Source organism: Gorilla gorilla, chromosome 10 (genome assembly GCF_029281585.2).
Source record: "Gorilla gorilla gorilla isolate KB3781 chromosome 10, NHGRI_mGorGor1-v2.1_pri, whole genome shotgun sequence".
In the NCBI taxonomy this organism is placed as follows: domain Eukaryota; kingdom Metazoa; phylum Chordata; class Mammalia; order Primates; family Hominidae; genus Gorilla; species Gorilla gorilla.
Window position 1 is genome coordinate 21,560,707 of NC_073234.2, and position 20,461 is coordinate 21,581,167.

At 49.4% G+C, this 20,461-nt stretch overlaps 1 protein-coding gene across 1 annotated transcript in view; it reads right to left on the reverse strand.

Annotated features, from left to right (window-relative positions):
• ANO2 (anoctamin 2) overlaps positions 1 to 20,461 on the reverse strand; it is a 386,124-nt gene that overhangs the window by 347,186 nt on the left and 18,477 nt on the right. The window contains exons 2-3 of the mRNA XM_031001166.3: positions 18,687 to 18,871; positions 17,108 to 17,434 (exon numbers count right to left, since the gene is read on the reverse strand). Of these exons, the coding sequence (XP_030857026.2) occupies positions 17,108 to 17,434; positions 18,687 to 18,871 (512 nt within the window). The remainder of the gene's footprint in view (positions 1 to 17,107; positions 17,435 to 18,686; positions 18,872 to 20,461) is intronic.

The window sequence follows — 20,461 nt, forward strand, 5'->3', positions numbered from 1 at the left end:
TTTGGTCCTTTGGTCCTGGAGGGATTTGTACTCTGCATTTGAGAGTGGAAGATCCCAGCGTATCTGTGTAATTCAGCTTGGTTTAGGCTAAGATTAATGACTGAATTAGCTCCCACTTCTGAGCATCCTAGCAGCAGGAAGGGGTGACCCAGAATGCAAGAGGTGGTGAACAGATTAAGCACTCACCCTCCATGAGTAGCCCCCACATGGAGGAAACCCACACATGTACATGGGTCATCCTGCATGACCCTGGGCAATTTCCTGCCTTCTGCTTTCTTCATTAAACACTGACCTCCCCAAAGGTGCCCACCACATGATCATCCTCTTTCTTCATCCCAGAGCAATGCAGGCCTCTGCGCTTGAAGAGTGTTCCAGCCCAAATGTTGCCTGGTTGCTGCAGCATTAGTCTCCAATGTAAGCAGCTTATGGAAGCTGGAGTAAAGAAGGGGGCCTCCCATCTGGGACCATGGTCCTTGAAAAAGGAAAGAGCCAATATGATGTGATTTCCAGAACCTGCTCCACCTGCTGGTGCCCAATACACCACCATTCACCTAAGGCTTTGAACCCTGAGAAAAACGCAGCTGCCGCAAAGCAGGGTTACACTGAAGGGTCTGAATGAGTGGGATTGGAAGGAGGGAGAGTGATGGGAAAACCACACGGAAGGGAAGCCACAGAAGAGGAAGGCTGAGTGTGCCCAGGGCAGACGCCTGGCAGGCCCACCATCACCTCTCCTGATGCCTGTAGCAGGAATGAGCAGCGCACACACCTGTGGGTTTATCCCAGTACTGCTTCCGGAGGCAGCTGACATTCCACACCGTCCTGTCCTCCCTGCCAGAGCCCCAGGTGGCTCCTGGCACCACACGGCCCCGACACGCCACAGCACCCGATGCTTCTTCCTAATCTTCAAATTTTGCAGCGTCATCCTCTAGCCTTGCTCCCCCTGGGAAGCCTTGCTACCTCTCACCCCTGCCTGCTGGCTCCAGACCCATACACCTGTCTCAGGGGCAGTCCTGAGCAGATTGATTCTCACCACAAACACAGCCCAAGGATAATTAAAAGGTATCTGCAGGGATCCAGCTTTTTCCCAACCCACAACCTCCCACCTAGGCTGACAGGAGGGAAGACAGGATCAGCAGAACAAAGGGAACAGGGAACAAAATGATAAGAAGAGGATACTCTCAAGTTAGAGGTGTTCTTCTCCTCCCCTGAACTTTCTTAAGTGGCTGACAATCCAAACAGTGGACTCTAGGACTCCCTTTTCCCCATGCCAAGCTCAGACAGCAGGAACCTCACCCCTGGAGAGGGAGGACATGGCAGTGACTGAGAGCTCAGGCTCAGAGTTTGAATCCCTCACTGGCAGAAAGGGTTCCCAGGGGGGTGAGGCTGGGGGATAACGCTGAAAGAATTGAAGGGAGCACCAGGTGCTGTTGCATGTTAGGGCCATGTGGCACCTGGAGCCACCTGGGGCTCTGGCAGGGAGGACGGTGTGGAATGTCAGCTCCCCCATCACCCTGGGGGCAGTGCTGGGATGACCCTGATCAAGTTATGTAACTTTGGTTTTCTTATCTGCAAAATAGGGGCAGTGGTAGTATATGCTTCATGGAGTGGTTTTAAAGATTAAATGAGTTACTTTATGTTCCTAGCACAGTAGAAGCATCTCTTATTACTAATAACTCCAAAAGCAGAAGTACAGCGATCAGAAAGGGAGGGGCCCAAGATTCATGAGGCCCCAGTGGCAGGAAAGAGAGAGCAGGTATTCCTGGCAACACTGAAAAGGAAGTTCCTGATGACTGGAAAAGTAAGATCCCACCACCAGAGAAGCCTTCAGGACAAGGAGACAGTTCCTGATGACATACTGTCCCTAGGAAATCATGTCTGTGTCTTTTTTCTGAAGAGCCCATGACAAATCCAAGTCCATGACAAAGTAATCATTATGACCTTGGAATTTGCCCAATGGCACAGAGCCAGAGAGGGTTGAAAGAAAGAAGGCCAGAACTAGAAAAGAAGGAAGGGTGGAAAGATAGAGAAAAATCTGCTAACACCCCAGGGCTCAACCTCTTTCCCCAGCAGGTCACCAAATCTCCAAAACATTGGACCAGAGGACAGCCTGTTCAGGGACTCAGGTTTACCCCACAGTTATCCTCTCTCTCACCTTCTTTCCCCCATCCCTTCATCCCACCCCGGCTTCTAGCTTTGCTCTCTTCAGGCGTCTCCTCAGGGTGGGTGGCTCTGAGCGGGCTGCAGATTGCTGTGGTGTTTTCTTCCCAGACTGAGGAAGGAGATGGGAGAACCAAAGGCAATACTGCTACTGAATGAGAGGCAGGAATTGGAGAAGGTTTCAGTGCTGGAAAAGGATAGGAGCTGACGCGCAGAGATCCCAGGCTGCTATAAGTGGGGGCAGGGCTAGGAGAAGGCACCAAGGGCTTCCTCTCCAGTTGGCCTTCCCTGTCAACTCAAGCTCCTGGGCATCTCTGCCTCCCTGGAGCAACTCTACAATGTATTATCTTTGCTAGGCGTTATGCTTTGAATCATTCAACAAACAGCACTAAGGGCTATTATATTATCAATGTGTCACACATTGTTAAAAAAAAAAAAAAAAAAAGAGGCCATCCATGGTGACTCACACCTGTAATCCCAGTACTTTGGGAGATGGCGGGATCACTTGAGGCCAGGAGTTCAACAGCAGCCTGGTCAACAGCATAGCAAGACCCCATCTCTATTTTTCAAAAATAAAATAAAGGCCAGGCGCGGTGGCTCACGCCTGTAATCCCAGCATTTTGGGAGGCCAAGGCGGGCAGATCACGAGGTCAAGAGATCGAGACCATCCTGGCCAACATGGTGAAACCCAGTCTCTACTAAAAATACAAAAATTAGCTGGGCATGGTGGTGCGTGCCTGTAGTCCCAGCTACTCAGGAGGCTGAGGCAGGAGAATCACTTGAACCCGGGAGGCGGAGGTTGCAGTGAGCCAAGATCGCACCACTGCACTCCAGCCTGGTGACAGAGTGAGACTCTGTCTCAAAATAAATAAATAAATAAATAAATAAATAAATAAATAAATAAATAAAAATAAATAGAAATAAAAATAAATTAGAAAGACACAGTCTCTGTTCTAAAAGTCTTCAATCCATTCAGCGGCAAGCATAGCTCTAGAAGGTGTACTAGGTGCTTTGGTAATGTTGCCCAAGTACAGAATGAGGGGCATTAGATGATGGATGGATGCAACACAGCATCAAATAACATTTTTAAATAACAAGAAAGTCCCTTTTCAATTATCCTGCAAAAATAAAGTCTCCATTTGTTTCCAATATGTCTTTAACCTCTCTGATGCTAGCTAAGCTTCCTTCTCAACAAAGAGTAAGCAGGCCCCAGTCTCGGATCCCCTGCAGCCAACAGTATACAGCTAGAAATGAATGATGTCGTTTTGTTTCGGTTGTGCCTATTTTTATAATTATTGTCTATCTGTTGGCCAGTGATATTGGTTCTCCATTTCTGATAATGATAGAATATTTCCCTTTAAAATAAATTTAAGTTTCAAAAGTGAGCCAATTTAACAAAAATATTCAGCAAATAATAGTCCAGATAGTAAATGGCTACGCCTAAAATTAGGAATCTAGTAAGTAGTGGTATTCAAACTCATAATCATGGTATTCAAATAACCAGTATTTGTGAAACCTTTTACTCTGGGAGCCCAGAAAAGAGGCAATTGGCATATATGCCTTGAACTGTTAACTCTCTGTTCATGAATTTTCTAATTTCCTAACAAGACAGTAAACTCCCTGCACCTTCTCCCTTTGGGGATGCCTAATCCACTCATCAGGCAGTTTCATTCATTCAGAAAATAGGAAAGAAATTCAACTCAGCCCATAAAGTGGGGGGGGTGGGGGGAAGGAAAATTGAAGCACAAAGGTAGACAGGGTGGGAGAGCCAACTTTGGCTTATTTTATGACACATTACAATTCATGAAGTATTTCGCCCATGAACGGTGTGGGCTACAGATCGCAGATAAGAAAATAGACCCGGCATGGCTAAGAACCTTGCACAAAGACACACATCAGTGAACCTGGCCCTTCACTCTCCACACCCTAAGTTCTTCTTGCTACATCGTGCTCCTGGGGAGCCCAGTGGGGAAGGCAGCTCCCACGCATACCACTGATGCTCTCAGCCTTCAGCAGGCAGAGCTGGGATGCCAGACCCTGCTCACAGGCGTGGCCTGAGTTGGTCTGAATGCAACCTCCCCAACTCCACAATGCACTGTGAGAGCAGTACATAGCAACATACACAAACTCGTAACCACGCACGGGCAGCGTGTGCAGGGAGCCAGCAGCAAACCCACACCAGCTCCGAGGACCCTGGGGCTTCCACTCTGAAGCCTTTGGGGGTTCCCGTGTCTGCAGATAACAACAGAACAGCACACCCATCAAATTCCACTCCTTCTGTTTCCTGTTCCTGAAAAGCTGCTAAGACTCACAGGTCCTCTCTGAGGCCTGAGAAGCCTTCACCCTCCAATGGCCTGTGGATGAGCTAAGTGTAAGTTCCCTGAGCTGGAAGAGCCCAGAAAGAACAGATAAACAGCATTGGCTAAAATATCCACAGTCAAATAGACCCCAGCCCTTACCACCTGAGAATAATCAATTCCTGAGTGGAAACTCAACAAGGCAGTAATACGAATACCAGCAGTCACCCTATCCAAGCCGAGAGTCTGACTGCCCAGGGTGCTGGGCTGGACAGAAAGTCCAGCTGCTGGCCACAGTGGAGTGGTTTGCAGTAGCCGAGACTCCCAACCCAGTGATGCTCAAGGAATGGTAAACACATTCTGGGAGACATCAGAATGGACCCAGGGTTCCGTAGGAGCCATTAGGCCATAAATGGCAATTTCCATGAATCATCATGGAACCCTCTGACTTTAGCTAAGCTCCTGGGCAAGCCAGGAGAGGTAAGAGAAGATGAGGCCTCCTAAGTGCATCTGTCCCGCTCAGCAGACAGTGTCACAGCTAACATCCCCAACAGCTGCTCTTCCTTTTGCTTCCATTGTAACTGTCGCTTTGTTTTCCCTTACAATTGTGTGCACAGAACAGGGAAGGCAGGGAATAAGTGGGGTGCACCATTGCTTGTATTGGTGCCTGAATGTAAACAGGAGCATTATCTCCTCGGGAGAATGGCCTTCACTCCACACAGAATCATGAGTCCACTCAGAACAAGAGTCATCCGCCTTTTGAGCAGAGTGCATCATTACATGCTGTAGGTCCACAAAATAGCAGAGCAGGAAGGGGCCTTCGAGACTGGTGGGAGCTAGGAGAACACGCACAGATCATGATGCTGCTTGCAAGATCCTTTACAAAGGTTCTTAACATACTGGCATGCTTAATTCCACCACTAAAACTAGGAACAATTCTGTAGAAAAACCCACAACCCAAACTAAGCCTACAAATTAAACATGATTGGCCAATTCCACATGCTCCCATTAATATTCTCTCACTTCTCACCCACTCCTTTTGCCCTCAACAAGTACTCACTGGCAGGCAAGGGGTAACAGCTTCCAAAGGTTTAACAAAAAGATATGTTAGAACAACTGTAAATTGAGAAAATTATCTTTATTCATGTTACTTTTTAGTAAATTGCAAAAACATTATCAATTTTTTTATTTTGGTATAGACTACCTTACTCCAAGTCATGGGAAGACAGTACTGTCAGATACATAGCTGGAGAATCCCTGATTTCACACCCAACCTTCTCTTTTTCCAGAATAGAAGTCGAGATCCAGAGAGAAGCCAGTTGGCAGCAGACAAGGTCCTAGAACCCAGGTCTTCCAGTGCTCAGCTCCCTTCTTGGGTTCAGGCACACCATGGACTAAACAACATGCTTCCAAAGTGCAGTTAGCTGTGCAGATGGAGAGGCAGCTGCACAGCAGCACACAGGAGCCCAGCATCATCCCATGCCCCACAAGTGCACCTGCAGCAGGACTCTTCAGGAGCCCTCTCTGGGCACTGCATGCCCAGAGAGCAGGCGGTGGGCGTTCCAATTTGATCTCCCTTCATACAGCAGCCAGGCAGGACTGCCATGCTCTACCTAAGGCTTCTCCTAGGCTTTGGGGAATATGTTCAAGGGCTTGTAGGCATTTTGGGGCCATGGAATGGAACCTCAGGACAGTCAGATGAAATCTATGGACCCTACTCAGAATGTTTTTAAATGTATAAAATAATTATCCGAGGCAACAAGGAGACTAAATGTATAGAAATAGAGTTATCCAAATAGTTAAACATAAATTTGTGATATAGTAATAGACTTCCTTCTCTATTAACACATGAAATAATGAGACCTAGATACTCATCTAAAAATTGGCATTAATTTCTAAGTAGAAATGAGTATAATTTGTTTTCGAGATTTGTGCAACAAATTTGATATGATACCAATCTATGTGTTTGTTGTTGTTGTTTTGTTTTTTGAGACAGTCTCACTCTGTCACCCAGGCTGGAGTGCAGTGGCACAATCTCGGCTGACTGCAATCTCTGCCTCCTGGGTTCAAGCGATTCTCGTGCCTCAGCCTCTGGAGTAGCTGGATTACAGGCATGTGCCACCAAGCCTGGCTAATTTTTGTATTTTTAGTAGAGACAGGGTTTCACCATGTTGGCCAGGCTGGTCTTGAACTCCTGACCTCAGGGGATCCACCCACTTAGGCCTCCCAAAGTATTGGGATTACAGGTGTGAGCCACAGAACCTGGCCTCTATGTGTTACTTCTATTAGTGACAGTCACAGGAACTCATCTTAATGTAGGTTTTTGCCTATATTATTAATTGAAGTAAATACTAAATGTCAGTTAAATGTTGATGAAAATAAAGATGTAATTTTCTATCATTCAAGTTTGTGGATTCTACCCCTGAATTCTATCCACAAAACCCTCAAGATTCAAGAACGCTTGATGCTGTCATATGGCCCCAGGAGTCATCAGATATAAGCACCCTAAGAAGCTGTCCAGGGGTAGCAGGGAGACTCTGTCTGCAGTGAAGGAGGACACTTAAGGCTGAAGTGGCCCCAAGAACCTCATCATCTGTCAAGCCCAGATATAACCATTCTGTATCCTCAGACCTCAAAGCCTTAAAGACTCTGTCTACCACGTACACCACCCACTTCAGCTAAACCTTTCAAACTTGCACAGTCCATGCCAGCATCTCAGCATCCTGAGGGTGAATTCTTCCTGGAGATCTGACAAGGGTAGGAAACACAGCTCACCCCCTCCTGCTGGACCCCAGCATCTGCGGGCAGGGAGAGGGAAGGTGATTTCACCCAGACCTTCACAACAGAGTTAAGCCTTCCCAGTCCATCAGACCATCGGTCACTCTCCCAGGACTCTTTTCTCACCTCTGTTACTGCACTTTTAGACCCTATTTGATTCTCCCAGGTCAGGTCTGCTTCCCTTGAAAGCAGGGGCCATGTCTTATTCACCTCAGCATCCTCAGCTCCCAGCCCACCCAGGACCCAGCACCTAGTAGGTGCTCAGTAAATGTCTGCTACATGAAAAGCAGGAGAGAGGGGCCGGAGACTAAGCCTGGCAGGTCCCTCCTGGCAGTTGCTTTACAGCTGCTGTGACTGCCCAACCAGCCCCAGACCAATAAAGACCCTGAACTTATCAAGTGACAAATGCAGAAGGGCTTTCCTTCTCAATGTGTGTCTCAGAGCCCAAAACATCTAGCAGTGCCATGAAGAGGGACGATTAGCAAGATAGAAACCAACTGTCCCCCGAGTCTCTCTTCACCAAATGCAGACATTGATGTGAATCACAGTAGGAAGCACGGGTGATACTCAAGATATTTAACAACCAGCATAACACATTGCGAATCAGGGCAGGCACCAGCCACAAACACCAGGTACAGTCATACCAGGAATACCAGTCGGATAGGGAGATAATAACTTTGCTAGGAGGAAGACAGACTAACGCAAGGAAGCCAGACTCCCTTAGCTTATTTGTCTGCATAGACTCTATAATGTCAGTATTTAATCTGATTAAGGCATTAACCAGCAGTCTGACCTTGTGCCAGTCACATGTTCTCTCTGGGCTTCAGTTCCCACTCTAAGATGAAATTGAAAGAAATTATCTCAAGCTGTTACAACTATAATGTCCTATGATCCCATCTTCTCACACATCACAGGTGGCACCCAGTAACAAAGAAAATCAGCAAAGCACACAGCTGGCTAAGGTGATGCACAGACCAGCAACCCTTGACGAGGACAATCGTGACATTCGCTGAGCCGTAGCATCTGGTACTGCAGTTTGGGATATGGCAGATCAAAGCCCAGAAACCTCCTTCCAACCCCTTCCGAGGAATCCTAGAGATCTCCAGAAGCACCCTGTCAGTTGGTAAAAGACTCCAGACATAAAGGACTTGGAAAAGAGCCACGCCCAGCTCCCTTCCTCCTCCGTGTAAACCCTCAGCCTGCTTTTCACTAGACCCACTGCCCAGCTTTGTGCAAAACCTGGACACTGCTCATCTCTGTGGGTGGGTGAGTGCCACCTCCTGGGGAGCATAAGAGAATAAAGAACAAGAGGAGCAGAAGCAAGAAGACCTTGTTTCAAGGCCCAGCCCTGCTACTCACCCACTTGACAAGGTGCTTTACGTTTCCTAGTCGGTGAGAAAGGACATTAGCTGCTCTAACCTCCTCAGGGTTGGGGAGGTTGGGGTGGGGGGAGGCTAAAATGAGCATCAGAGGAGAATGCTGAAGGTTAATGTTTTCATTATAGAGTCTTTGGAGATGGAAATAGACATGTACCTGGATTTGGGAGCTTGGAGGCTTGCCTTGCCCCTCCCTGCTTTCCCTGTGCATCCCCACCCCAGGCTGCCCGGAGGCGTCCCCTCTGAGATCAAATCCAGCCAGCCCTACTGCGCCTGCCTGTCTCAGCTGTGCGGTCCCAGGGGCAGGGGCTGCAGAGTTCTTTGTTGTGTTCCCCAAAGATCCCTCGGGGTAGGAAAGAGGCAAGGGAGAAGCCCAAGGTCCCAGCCTGCTGCCTCAGGGTGGGACAAGCGGGACAGGAACACAGCCAAGGCCAGAGGGAAATCATCGCATCCTTCCCAGTCATTAGTGTGAGCAGCAGCGGCACGACTGTTCCTACACTCAGGAGAGCATGGCAGCGTCACGAATAAACAGTAGAGACGAGGTCATCATTAAAACCCATATTTGCATTTTCCCCGTGTTTGCTATATCCTTTCCTAGGAACACAAGCCCCCATCCCACTCCAGAGGAGAAAATAGCCTCATTTTATAATGGAGTCAATGGGGGCCTGGAGATCCCCATCCCATAGAAATACTCCACGCCCCGATCCAGCACCAGCAGCCTGCCCTCTGTGGATGTCCAAGACGGAGCAACGGGCAGGAAGGCCTCCAGGGGACGCTGTCACCCTAGAAAACCAAACAGCAAGGTTTTCCTAAGGATTCTAAGCCCTAGTTTCCCCAGCAAAGCAAAACCAAGCCAGACTTGAGAATTATAAGAGGAGAACTGCTTCAAGACAAGTTTTATATAGGTAAGAGTGAGGAAGACAGCAGCAAGTCTGAGTGTTCACCCTGTGAGGTGATGGACTGATCTGGGTCCCAAAAAATGGTCACCCAGGGCCAACCTGTGCTTCAGAGGCCACAGAGCAGCCTCCAGGGAGGGCAAAAAGCCCAGAGTCCAGTGGGCTCACGGCCCTGGCGCCACACGCTCCTTCTGGAAAGGAAGAATAGGTACTCCGTAAATCAGTCCCGCTTTGAATACGTAACTGCTGACCTCTGCAGATAATCTCCGTGAATTCTGGGGAGGGAGGAAGAGAAAACTACTATAAAGTGCTTGGTTGGTTCTCCTCGGGATGACAAGGATCCCAGAAGCTCCAAAGCTCAGACGGGGTTCAAATCCCAGCAGGACCCCTTAGTGGCAGCGTGACCTTGGCCAAGCCACTTGGCCTCTCTCCTCCAAGATGGGAATAACACCCCCTTGCAGGGTATTCATGAAGACTAAATGAGCACAAGTGAAAGCAAAACCACACGTGATGAGGCTCACAAAAGGCACTCAGAAAAGTCCGTTTTCTTCCTTAAAACTATAGATTAAATCTCACTCTAAAGACAGAATTTCTGAAAGTCACCCCGACCTCTTCCTGCAAAGGAGGTGGAAAGTGGGATGGCGACAGAGCCTGAGAAACAGTGGCAGCTGGTTTTAAGAAAGTGAAGCCTTTGGGACGCCGAGACAGGCGGATCACACAGTCAGGAGTTGGAGACCAGCCTCAGCGACATGGTGAAACCCTGTCTCTACTAAAAATACAAACATTAGCTGGGCATGGTGTTGTGCACCTGTAATCCCAGCTACTCAGGAGGCTGAGGCAGGAGAATCACTTGAACCCGGGAGGCGGAGGTTGCAGTGAGCCAAGATTGCGCTACTGCACTCCAGCCTAGGCAACAGAGTGAGACTCCATCTCAAAAAAAAAAGAAAAAAAAGAAAGTGAGGTGACATTCTGATTTTCTCAGTCCTCTCTGCTAAATGGGCCTCGCTGGGAGGGCATGATGTCACACACCCATGATATCCCCCTTTGACTCAGTGCTGCAATTCAGGTTGAGATGCCAGACATCCAGGCTCTGCCAGACCTACAAGGTGAGGAGTCAGGGGTCAGAGACATCTCATGGCATAGGAGGAGGGAGTCTCCTCTCTGCAGAGAAAGGATTTGGGCGATTCCTGGATTCGCACCTGATACCGAGACAGAGTAGGGCTCCACCTCCCGAAAGCAGCTGTGGGCCCCCAGGCTTCCCTGATGGTATGCTGTCCCTTCCAAGAACAGCCCGTAGACCTGCTGGCAATGCCAGGCCACGCTGAATTTTAAAGCCAACTTCTGCTATCAGTTCCCTGGTGGTCCCCCAATCTCAAGAAAGCCAGCCCCTAGTAAGAGGGCACCTGGCCTCCCTGTCATGCCGTTCTCCATTTCCAATTTCAGCTATCTAGCTGCCCACAGGGATGAAGCTTGGGCCATGTCCGCTAGGATTTCAGGGCCTGCAAGGTGAGAGGTCTTTAGCTAAAAGTCTACAAACATGCCCTCCTGGCTTCCACAGGATTGTACTGTGCCTGGTTCTCAGACCCCTCCCTCAGGTGCCCCGGGTGACACCCATGCATGTGAGTCTCTGCCTCTGCCCTGCTCACTCTCTGGGTCAAAGCAGGAGGTTTCTTTAAGAGAGAGTGGGAGGAGGTGGGCCGACCAGACCCCCCCAGAGCTGTGTCAGAGCCTGTTCAGCTCACCCACTCGCAGTCCCGCCAGGACTACAGGAAACTCTCTGGACGCTCAAGGCTGGGGCAGTCTCCTGAACTGCTTAAATTAGCCTCCCACTCTGACGCAATGCACAGCACCAACAGGTGGTCCTCATTTATATGAATTGGTAGTGAGGGTGCAGACGTCTCTGTCACCCGTAAGCATCTCCAACGACGTCTTTAAATGAAATTCTAATCAAATGGTCAAACTAAGAAAGCAAATGTTCATACTTGAAAGAAAATTTAGTATTTTATCAAATGACATATAAAGACATTTGATAAAATGCTGAATTGTCTTTAAAATATGAACATGGACAATATCAATACATGGAAATATGCACAAAAAATGAAAAAGTGAAATGCCAAATGGAAGGTATGCGCCAATTATCATCCTGTCAAAAGCATGCCCAGGTATCAAGGAGGGTGGGAAGCGAATTCTCTGCTATTCAAACAAAGTTCAGTGGACGCGAAGTTCTTTTGATCTGTAAGGCTAAGTGAATCATTTTTAATGGGTCTCTGATAGGAACCCATTTGTTCTCCATTTGCCTTAAAGTAAATGAACCCAGAGCCTAAAAGATTGCCCAGCTCAGAAGGGTGGGACAGCTGAGCAGGGGGGGCCACCGCACCTACTCTTCAAACTGCCACCAGGTGCAGTCAAGCAAGTCTCCCTCTCCTGTGAAGCCCCCATTCCAGGCTGCTGCTCACAGCCAAGGCCAAGCATCTTAATGTGGTGAAAAGTTGTTCAGAACCTCACAGCCTCCAGCTGATGAATCTCCAACCACAGTTTAACACCAACATGGCATGGAGGGAGCAGGGGATATCACAGAATGCTGCCCCAAAGGAGGCGACGATTCATTCTCGATCCTTTTTTGCAGCGGCACACAACTGGAAGCAAGCTAAGTGTTCATTATTACTAGGGGAGTGACTAGGTACACTGTGGTGGCTGCAAACTGCTCATTCATTAAAATAATGGACTCTGGGCAGGCACTGTTGATCACCCCTTTAATCCCAGCACTTTGGGAGGCTGAGGTGGGTGGATCTCTTGAGGTCAGGAGTTCAAGAACAGCCTGGGCAACATGGTGAAGCCCCGTCTCTACAAAAAATACAAAAATTAGTTGGGCATGGTGGCACACACCGCTGGTTCCAGCTACTCAGGAGGCTGAGGCAGGAGGATCACTGGCACCTGGGGAGTTGAGGCTGCAGTGAGCTGAAATCACACTGCTGCAATCCAGCCTGGGTGACAGAGTGAGGCCTGGTCTCAAAAATAAATAAAAATAAAATAATGGAATCAATGTGCATGCAGAATGTGAATGGATCTGAAAAATAGAGTGCTAGAGAAAAAAGTAAAAAACAGAATGGGCTATAAAACAGTACCTTCTATGTAAATTAAGAATGCATACAGTTCTGAGAAACTGTCACCACCAAGAGAAGTCTTAGGAGACCTGACAACTCTGAATAGTAAAATCGCAGCAGGTAAAAAAAAAAAAAAAAAAAAAAAAAAGGCAGCAGTAAGGAAATCTGAATAAAGTGTGAATTTTAGTTAAAGATAATGTGTCAATATTAGTTCATTAACTGTAACAAATGTATCCTATTAATGTAAGGTGTTAACAATCCAGGAAACTGGGAATGGGGTAGATGGAAACTCTCTGTACAATCTTCCAATTTCTCTATAAGTCTAAAACTGTTCTACACAATAAAGTCTTCTTTTTAATTTAAAAAAAAAAAAAACAAAACACTGTATCTTTTCCAGAATGACGATGCCTTGGAATGACTGCCTGCGAGGTAGCAGGCAGTGCAGGGTCAGGGGGAGATTTAAATAAATAACCCAAGTTATTGTGCAGATCAGTGATAGCAATGTGCCATGGCTGAAAAGTAGAGTAAACTCAACGCTTTACACGCGAGGTCCCAGCACTGATCATAATAACTACCTTTTGGAAGACAGAGACAACACTGCAAGACAGTAGGCCACAATGAGAGGTGGAGGTCTGATGACAGGGACGCTGGGGGAGGCTGTGTCACCTGGAGTAGCCTCATGAAGAAGTGCTGAGTGGCCTTGAAGCCATGGGTAGGGGCTGAGAGGGAGGAGTCTGGGTGGTTATACGACAGGAACAACAACCCAGGACCCCAGTCTAACACTGGTCAGTCGCAAGAGCCATCTCTTTGCCCTCCAAATTCCCAGCCAAAGTGGGGAACATCTGACAGAAACCAAAATGAAGCATGGTGGGGAGACGGGGGCAGCCAAGATGGGCAGTGGTGTTGATAGTAGCATTAAGGGTGGCCAGAACCGTTACATTTTAATTTCAGATCCATAGTGAATAATTTTTAGTGTATGTCCCCAATATTTCATTGTACATGCTAAGAAAAAAAAAGTATTCACTGTTGAACTGAAACTCAAATTTAACTAGGCATGTTGCATTTTTGTTTGCTAAACCTGGCAACAGTAAATAATAATAATAGCAGTAATATTCTTTGTCAGTGTTCTAGGTACTTTATTTAGTTACCTTGTTTCATCTTCATAATAACCCAGTGAAGAAAGTACTGTTATTATTATTCTCTTTTTTCTTTTTTTTTGGAGACAGGGTCTTGCTCTGTCACCCAGGCTGGAGTGCAGTGGTGCCATCTCAGCTCACTGCAACTTCCACCTCCAGAGTTCAGGCAATCCTCCTGCCTCAGCCTCCAGAGTAGCTGCGACTACAGATGCGCACCACCACACCCAGCTAATTTTTTGTATTTTTAGTAGAGACAGGTTTTCACCGTGTTGGCCAGGCTGGTCTCAAACTCCTGACCTCAAGCAATCCATCCGCCCCATCGTCCCAAAGTGCTGAGATTACAGATGTGAGCCACTGCACCCAGCCCTGTTATTTCCTTTTTATAGACCAGGAAGCTTTACCAAAAGGATGAGGTAACCTAAGCAAGGTCATGAGCTAGTAAGTCAGGCCTGGAATGTGAACATATGTAATTGGCCTTAAGAGCTCACCCTCTTGAGCACAGACATACTGCTTCCCAACCAGGCAGCTGAGTGAAGCCCTGGCCTCTGCTCCCTAAGACCCAACAACAGAGGTACGCGCTGCAGCTCCCACATTGGTAAGTTCCTGGAGCTCAGAATGCATCTTTACCTTGGAGAGACCATCTCAGCAGACCCCAGCTGGAGCCCCCAAGTGAGCTTTGGGTTTCAAAAAGTGAAAATCAGCACTCCCACAGCAAGGAAGCCTAACGCATCCCTAAGAGAGCACCCTCTTCCTACATGGGTGGAAAGACTAACCCAAGAAGAGTGTCTTCTGCCTTAAGGGTCTGGCAAAGCAGCACAGGCCAGCACCACGAGGCATGAGCCAGGCCACATGCCATTCTGCCTAGGGACGGGGGAAAGGAAAGGATGAATGACCTCTGGGGATCCCTTCCAGTTTGAGGAAAGCATTAACTTGAATCTTTTTTTTTTTTTTTTTTTTTGAGACAGAGTCTCCCTCTGTCGCCCAGGCTGGAGTGCAGTGGCACAATCTCAGCTCACTGCAACCTCCACCTCCCGGGTTCAAGCGATTCTTCTGCCTCAGCCTCCCAAGTAGCTGGGACTACAGGCAAGCAGCATCACACCTGGCTAACTTTTTGTATTTTTAGTAGAGACAGTGTTTCACCATATTGGCCAGGCTGGTCTTGATCTCTTGACCTCATAATCCTCCAGCCTCAGCCTCCCAAAGTGCTTGGATTACAGGCATGAGCCACCGCACCCAGCCAACTTAAATCTTATCAGGCAAACTTCTGATGAAAATGGCACCTCAAGCTTCAGCATGACACCTTTTAAAATCATCATGATGAGCATTTATTGAGCACCTATTATGTACCAGACATTGTGCTGAAATTTTCATTGCCCCATCTAATGATGAGGCATGTTTAAATATAATCCAGCGAGGCATCTATTACTTTGCAGATAAGGGACCTGAGGTTCAGGGAGGTCACTCATATACTCAGCTGACACTTATTAAGCACCTATATGTGCCAGAGTCTGTCCCGGGTGCTGGGGATGTGCAGCGAGCCAAACAAGATCTCTGCCTTCATGGAGCTAGTGGGAGCACAGATAAAAAACAAACAAAAAAGTATATCATTGTTATTCCAGGTGGCAATGCTAAGTGTGATGAAGAAAAGCAAGGCAGGATCGAGGGACAGAGAGGGACGGGGTGGGGGTATTTTGGCTAGGATGGTCAGGGAAGATGTCGGGAAGGAGGTGACATTTGAGCACAGACCTGAAGAGAAGGAATGTGATGCACAGGTCTGAGGAAGAGTGCCCAAAGCAGAGAGGGCAACAGCACAAAGACCTGAGGTCAAGGTGCCCAAAGCAGAGAGGGCAACAGCACCAAGACCTGAGGTCAAGGTGCCCAAAGCAGAGAGGGCAATAGCACAAAGACCTGAGGTCAAGGTGATCAGCCCACACCCAAGATGAGGCCCGTGACCTGCAGGAAGGTAGAGAGGGTGGGAAGGGTAGGAATGAGTTTGGGGGAGATGGCAAGGGAAGGTCATCTTTTCTTTCTTTTTTGAGATGGAGTCTCGCTCTGTCGCCCAGGCTGGAGTGCAGTGGTGCAATCTCGGCTCACTGCAAGCTCCGCCTCCCGGGTTCATGCCATTCTCCTGCCTCAGCCTGCCGAGTAGCTGGGACTACAGGCGCCCAACACCACGCCCAGCTAATTTTTTGTGTATTTAGTAGAGACAGGGTTTCACCATGTTAGCCAGAATGATCTCGATCTCCTGACCTTGTGATCCGCCCGCCTCAGCCTCCCAAAGTGCTGGGATTACAGGCGTGAGTCACCGCGCCTGGCAAGGGAAGGTCATTTTTAAAGGATCACTGTGGTATGGATGGATGGATGGATGGATGGATGGATGGATGGATGGATGGATGGATGGATGCATGCATGCATGGGTGGGTGGACAGATGGGTGGATGAATGGATGGATAGGTGTATATGTGTGTGAATGGATTTCCATGGATTCCCTTGCATTGACCAGAGGTGAGAGTATCTATAGCTTATAGGTTGATAAAATATGTCCTATGTATGTCCCAACTCAGTTTCCAAATACATCTCAAATCAGCTCCCTCAGGGGACCCCAGACAAGCGCATTCCTTAGTGAATGAGATTGATATAGAAGAATTTTATTCCAAAATTCAGCAAGGAAACTAGGTCTTCCTCCCAAGGAAACCATATGGAGAAGGCCACTAGATGTGGCCTGAGAATGTCAAGAAGAAATTTCTTGCCTTTAATGTCTAACTAGGCTAACTCCCAACTCCCAAAGAACAGATTGGCACACCACCACCCCACCACTACTACCTGGAATCCCCTAATTAGTACCACTAGCAACACAAGACTCTTTCTCAAGTCCTTGGGCAAGAAAATCTGGTTTCTCCAGGCCAGGCACGGTGGCTCACGCCTGTAATCCCAGCACTTTGGGAGGCCGAGGATGCCAGATCAGAAGGTCAGGAGATCGAGACCATCCTGGCTAACACGGTGAAACCCCGTCTCTACTAAAAAAATACAAAAAATTAGCTGGGTGTGGTGGCGGGTGCCTATAGTCCCAGCTACTCGGGAGACTGAGGTAGGAGAATGGCAGGAACCCAGGAGGCAGTGCTTGAAGCGAGCCAAGATCGCACCACTGCACTCCAGCCTTGGTGACAGAGCAAGACTCTGTCTCAAAAAAAAATTAAAAAAAAAAAAAAAGAAAGAAAGAAACAAAATCTGGTTTCTCCAGCAGAAAAAAAAGTCCACCTGCCAGAATAAAGCCTAGGCTCTCTGTCAGGTGGCACTGCTCACTAGGAGCCTGGTTCTGTGGTACCATGCCATCTCCAAGTCCCTGGCCACCCGCCTGACTCACCTCCAAGTCCTTCTCAAGCTCCAGTCCAGCCTCCATCAGATTGTGCTCAAATTCCTCCCGCTGCTCCTTCCTCTCCTCCTCCAGGGCATCGAGCGGCCCCAGCTCAATGTCACCTGGGCCCCCAGCATGAGGCTCCTTGCCTGTCTCCCCATTGGAGACGATAGCCAGCGAGTGGCCAGGGAAGCCTTGGGCCAGGTGCGCCCCGCGTTTCCGGTAGTGGTAGGCGAGCACATAGTCGACCTTCCTCTGACTGTCATGGAAGTGCATGTGGCTAAGACGGGCCTCCAAGGACACAGGCTCATTGGCATCCAGATAGTTGTTGATGACCTGGCCAGAGAGAGAGGAGAGGCAGGGCAAGGTCTGGTGAGTTAGGGGTGAGAAACAGAGGAGGCTGATCTATGCTCTGGGCTCAGGGAAACGGACTCAGAAGCAAGCCCCTCAGGCCCAAAGGCCCCCAGTGCCCCCAGTAAAAGGACCGAATGGCCTAAGTTAATCTGTCATGCCAGCTTGCAAGGCCCTCCACCCACCTGTTGACAGTCTGGGCATCGGTGCCTTCACACATGCTCCAGCATCCATGCACACACACACTCACACACAGACTGTACCTGCAGCAGCAAACCCCTCACAACCGCACTCCTGCCTCCACACACAGAACCACACGCCCACGCCTGCACACACACATGCAAGCACCTGCAGATGCACACGCAGCCACCTCTACCCTTGTCTCCCTGCACGAGCACTCCTGCACCATACAGGTGAAGGGGCCTGTGTACACGCGTACCTACCTGAGTGCGCTCTAACACACACACCCCCTTCCACAGGCACCATGGCCCACACACGCTCACCTCCTTGCAGATCTGCACCTCTGCCTGCAAATACACTACATATTTAAACACAGAATACTCACAGGCAGGTTCTCTGGATCCATTGGAACAAAGACCAATTTCTAGTCACCAGACCCGACCCCTACCCTCCCACCCACGGGAATTCACCAGGCACTATTCACAGCCCCACATCCTCCTCTCCAGCCACTGGTGAGGACCCTGTCAAAGACAGCAGCAGGGAACTGACTTCTGCTGTCTTCCACTCCAGAGGTGGGGAGGTGGAAAGAAGAGGAGGAGAGAGAACACGATGAAGCAGGGGAGGGACCGGCCTCTCCCTGTGGGTGTTTCCCTGTTTATTACTGGTTTGAAACCCAGCTGCCTCTGCAGCCACCTGAGAGGTCACCTGGGCAACCAGATGAAGCTCCAGGCACAAGGGAGAGACTCAGAGCCACCATAGCAGAGAAGACAGTTGCTCAGGCTTGCAGGAGGGGAACCAGGGGGCCTGCAGACCAACTGGCAGCATCGACTGGCCTCCCACGCCTCCTCCTTTCCTGACCCTCCTCTGACCAGAACAGGGCACTGGGAAAGTGTGCCTGACTTGGAGACAGAGAAGAGAAAAGGCCCTACCCAAACCTAGGTCTCTCTCTTTCACGCACACACGTGCTCCCAACTGGAGGATCCCCCAGACCAGAGGCTCCTTGGTGGCCTCCAACAGGGCTGGCCTCCCCCCCACCCCACCCCCGCCCAGTACTCACAGAGCTGCTGCGGGTGCTCTCTCCACCGCAGGGCTGGCCAGGATCTCTGTTGGAACTGCCCTGCAGACCTGGGACCCCGGGACCTGGCATCTTGAGACACTGCTGTCCATGTTTGGGGCCCTGGCCCCCTCTGGACCCTGCCTGAGGGCTCAGCCGGCGTGGGGAGCCAGGGAGCAGGGGTATATCTGTGAGAGGGAAAGACAAGGGAGGCAAAACAGCCTCAGGTGAAGGAAATCCAAGACACTGAGGTACTGAGTGTACTCAGACACTAGCCCTGAGAAAATGGCCCATTTTGCTTCACAGCTGCCTCCTTGGTTAGTCCCTAAAGCCCAGGTTCGCACTGGCCACAAGGGAGGGAGCATGGAGAAGGAAGTGCGGCCCCCCGACTGCATACACACATGCACACACACATACACACACACACACGCACACACACCCACATACACACACACGCACACATACACACACGCACACACACATATACACACACACATACACACACACACACACATACGCACACACACAGCATGGAGCCACCAGCAGGAGCTCCTTCGGATCATGGCTGTCATAATCTCTCATAATTCCCCAATAAGAAAGGGGTGGCACTGAGCAAGCCAGGGTGGTGGGGGGGCACTGCCTGGAGAGACACCTTGAATTAATACCAAAGGCTTAGGCTTTGGGCCTCTCCCGTGGCAGCAGCACCAGCCGGCACCCTGGCCAGCCCCCACCTCCCTCGGGGAGAGAGCAAGGACAGACCAAGGGGGTCCTCTGAACAACTAAACAAAGGACTGTCCTCCAGTGTCCTTTCAGGGTCCTCACGCACCTGCTGCCTCTACCCAAGCCCCAGAGGTCTGCAGCCCCTTCTCGGCAGGAATGCAGGACCACTTCAGAAAAATTCCAGTGTCTCCCCTGAAGGGAAAGGTCCCCAGTAGGTGATGGAACGACTGCATGTTAGAATTGGAGGGAACAGAGAGTAGATAGTCCAGCTGCACTTTGCACAGACCCCACTGGAACCGCGAGTTGCCAAGGTCTCAGGGCAGGTCAGACTCAATCTATTCTCTCCTCTAAGAAACACTTCCTAGCAAAGCAACACAGCCAGTGCCCAGGCTTAAACCTCAGCTCTGCCACTTGCCAGTTCTATGACCTCTTTGCTTGTTCTCTAGCTGTAAAATGAGAATCTCAAACTTGCAGGATTGCAGTGAGAATGAGAATAAGATAATGCCTGCAAAGCACCCAGAGCAGTGATTAGCCTGACGGCATGTGATCAAAGGCTGTGATTAGAATCGTTAGTGTTTGCATTTTAACCTCCAAGTGAGCAGAAGTAACACCTTATGCCTCCAACTCAGCCCTAAGCACCTGCTCAGTGAATGAATGAACAAAAGGCAACTCTTCCGGTCTGCTGAAACAGAACTCCTGGCCCTTTGCCAACTTGTGGAGCAGCCCCTTAGGTGCTCAGCCCTCCTGCGCAGTTTCAGGGGGCCTAGAACATTCGGTCCCTGCACTTGAGAAACATAATCTCTTTATGAAGACAGAGCTGACATGCAGGAAACACAACTGTGACCAGCAGAGGAAAGCTTTCATCATTCCTTTCTATACTGTGAGCTCTAGTCCACACTGTGGGAGACCAGAAAGACTAAGTCAAAGTCAGCTTCTGGGGTAACTGAGCCACAGCTGGGTCCTGGAGGGTGGGTAGTTTCTTTAAGGCCGGGAGGCAGGGGAGGCACTCCCTAGGGAGACAGCACAGAAGGGCAGGCGTGGGCACGCCTTGTGGGAGG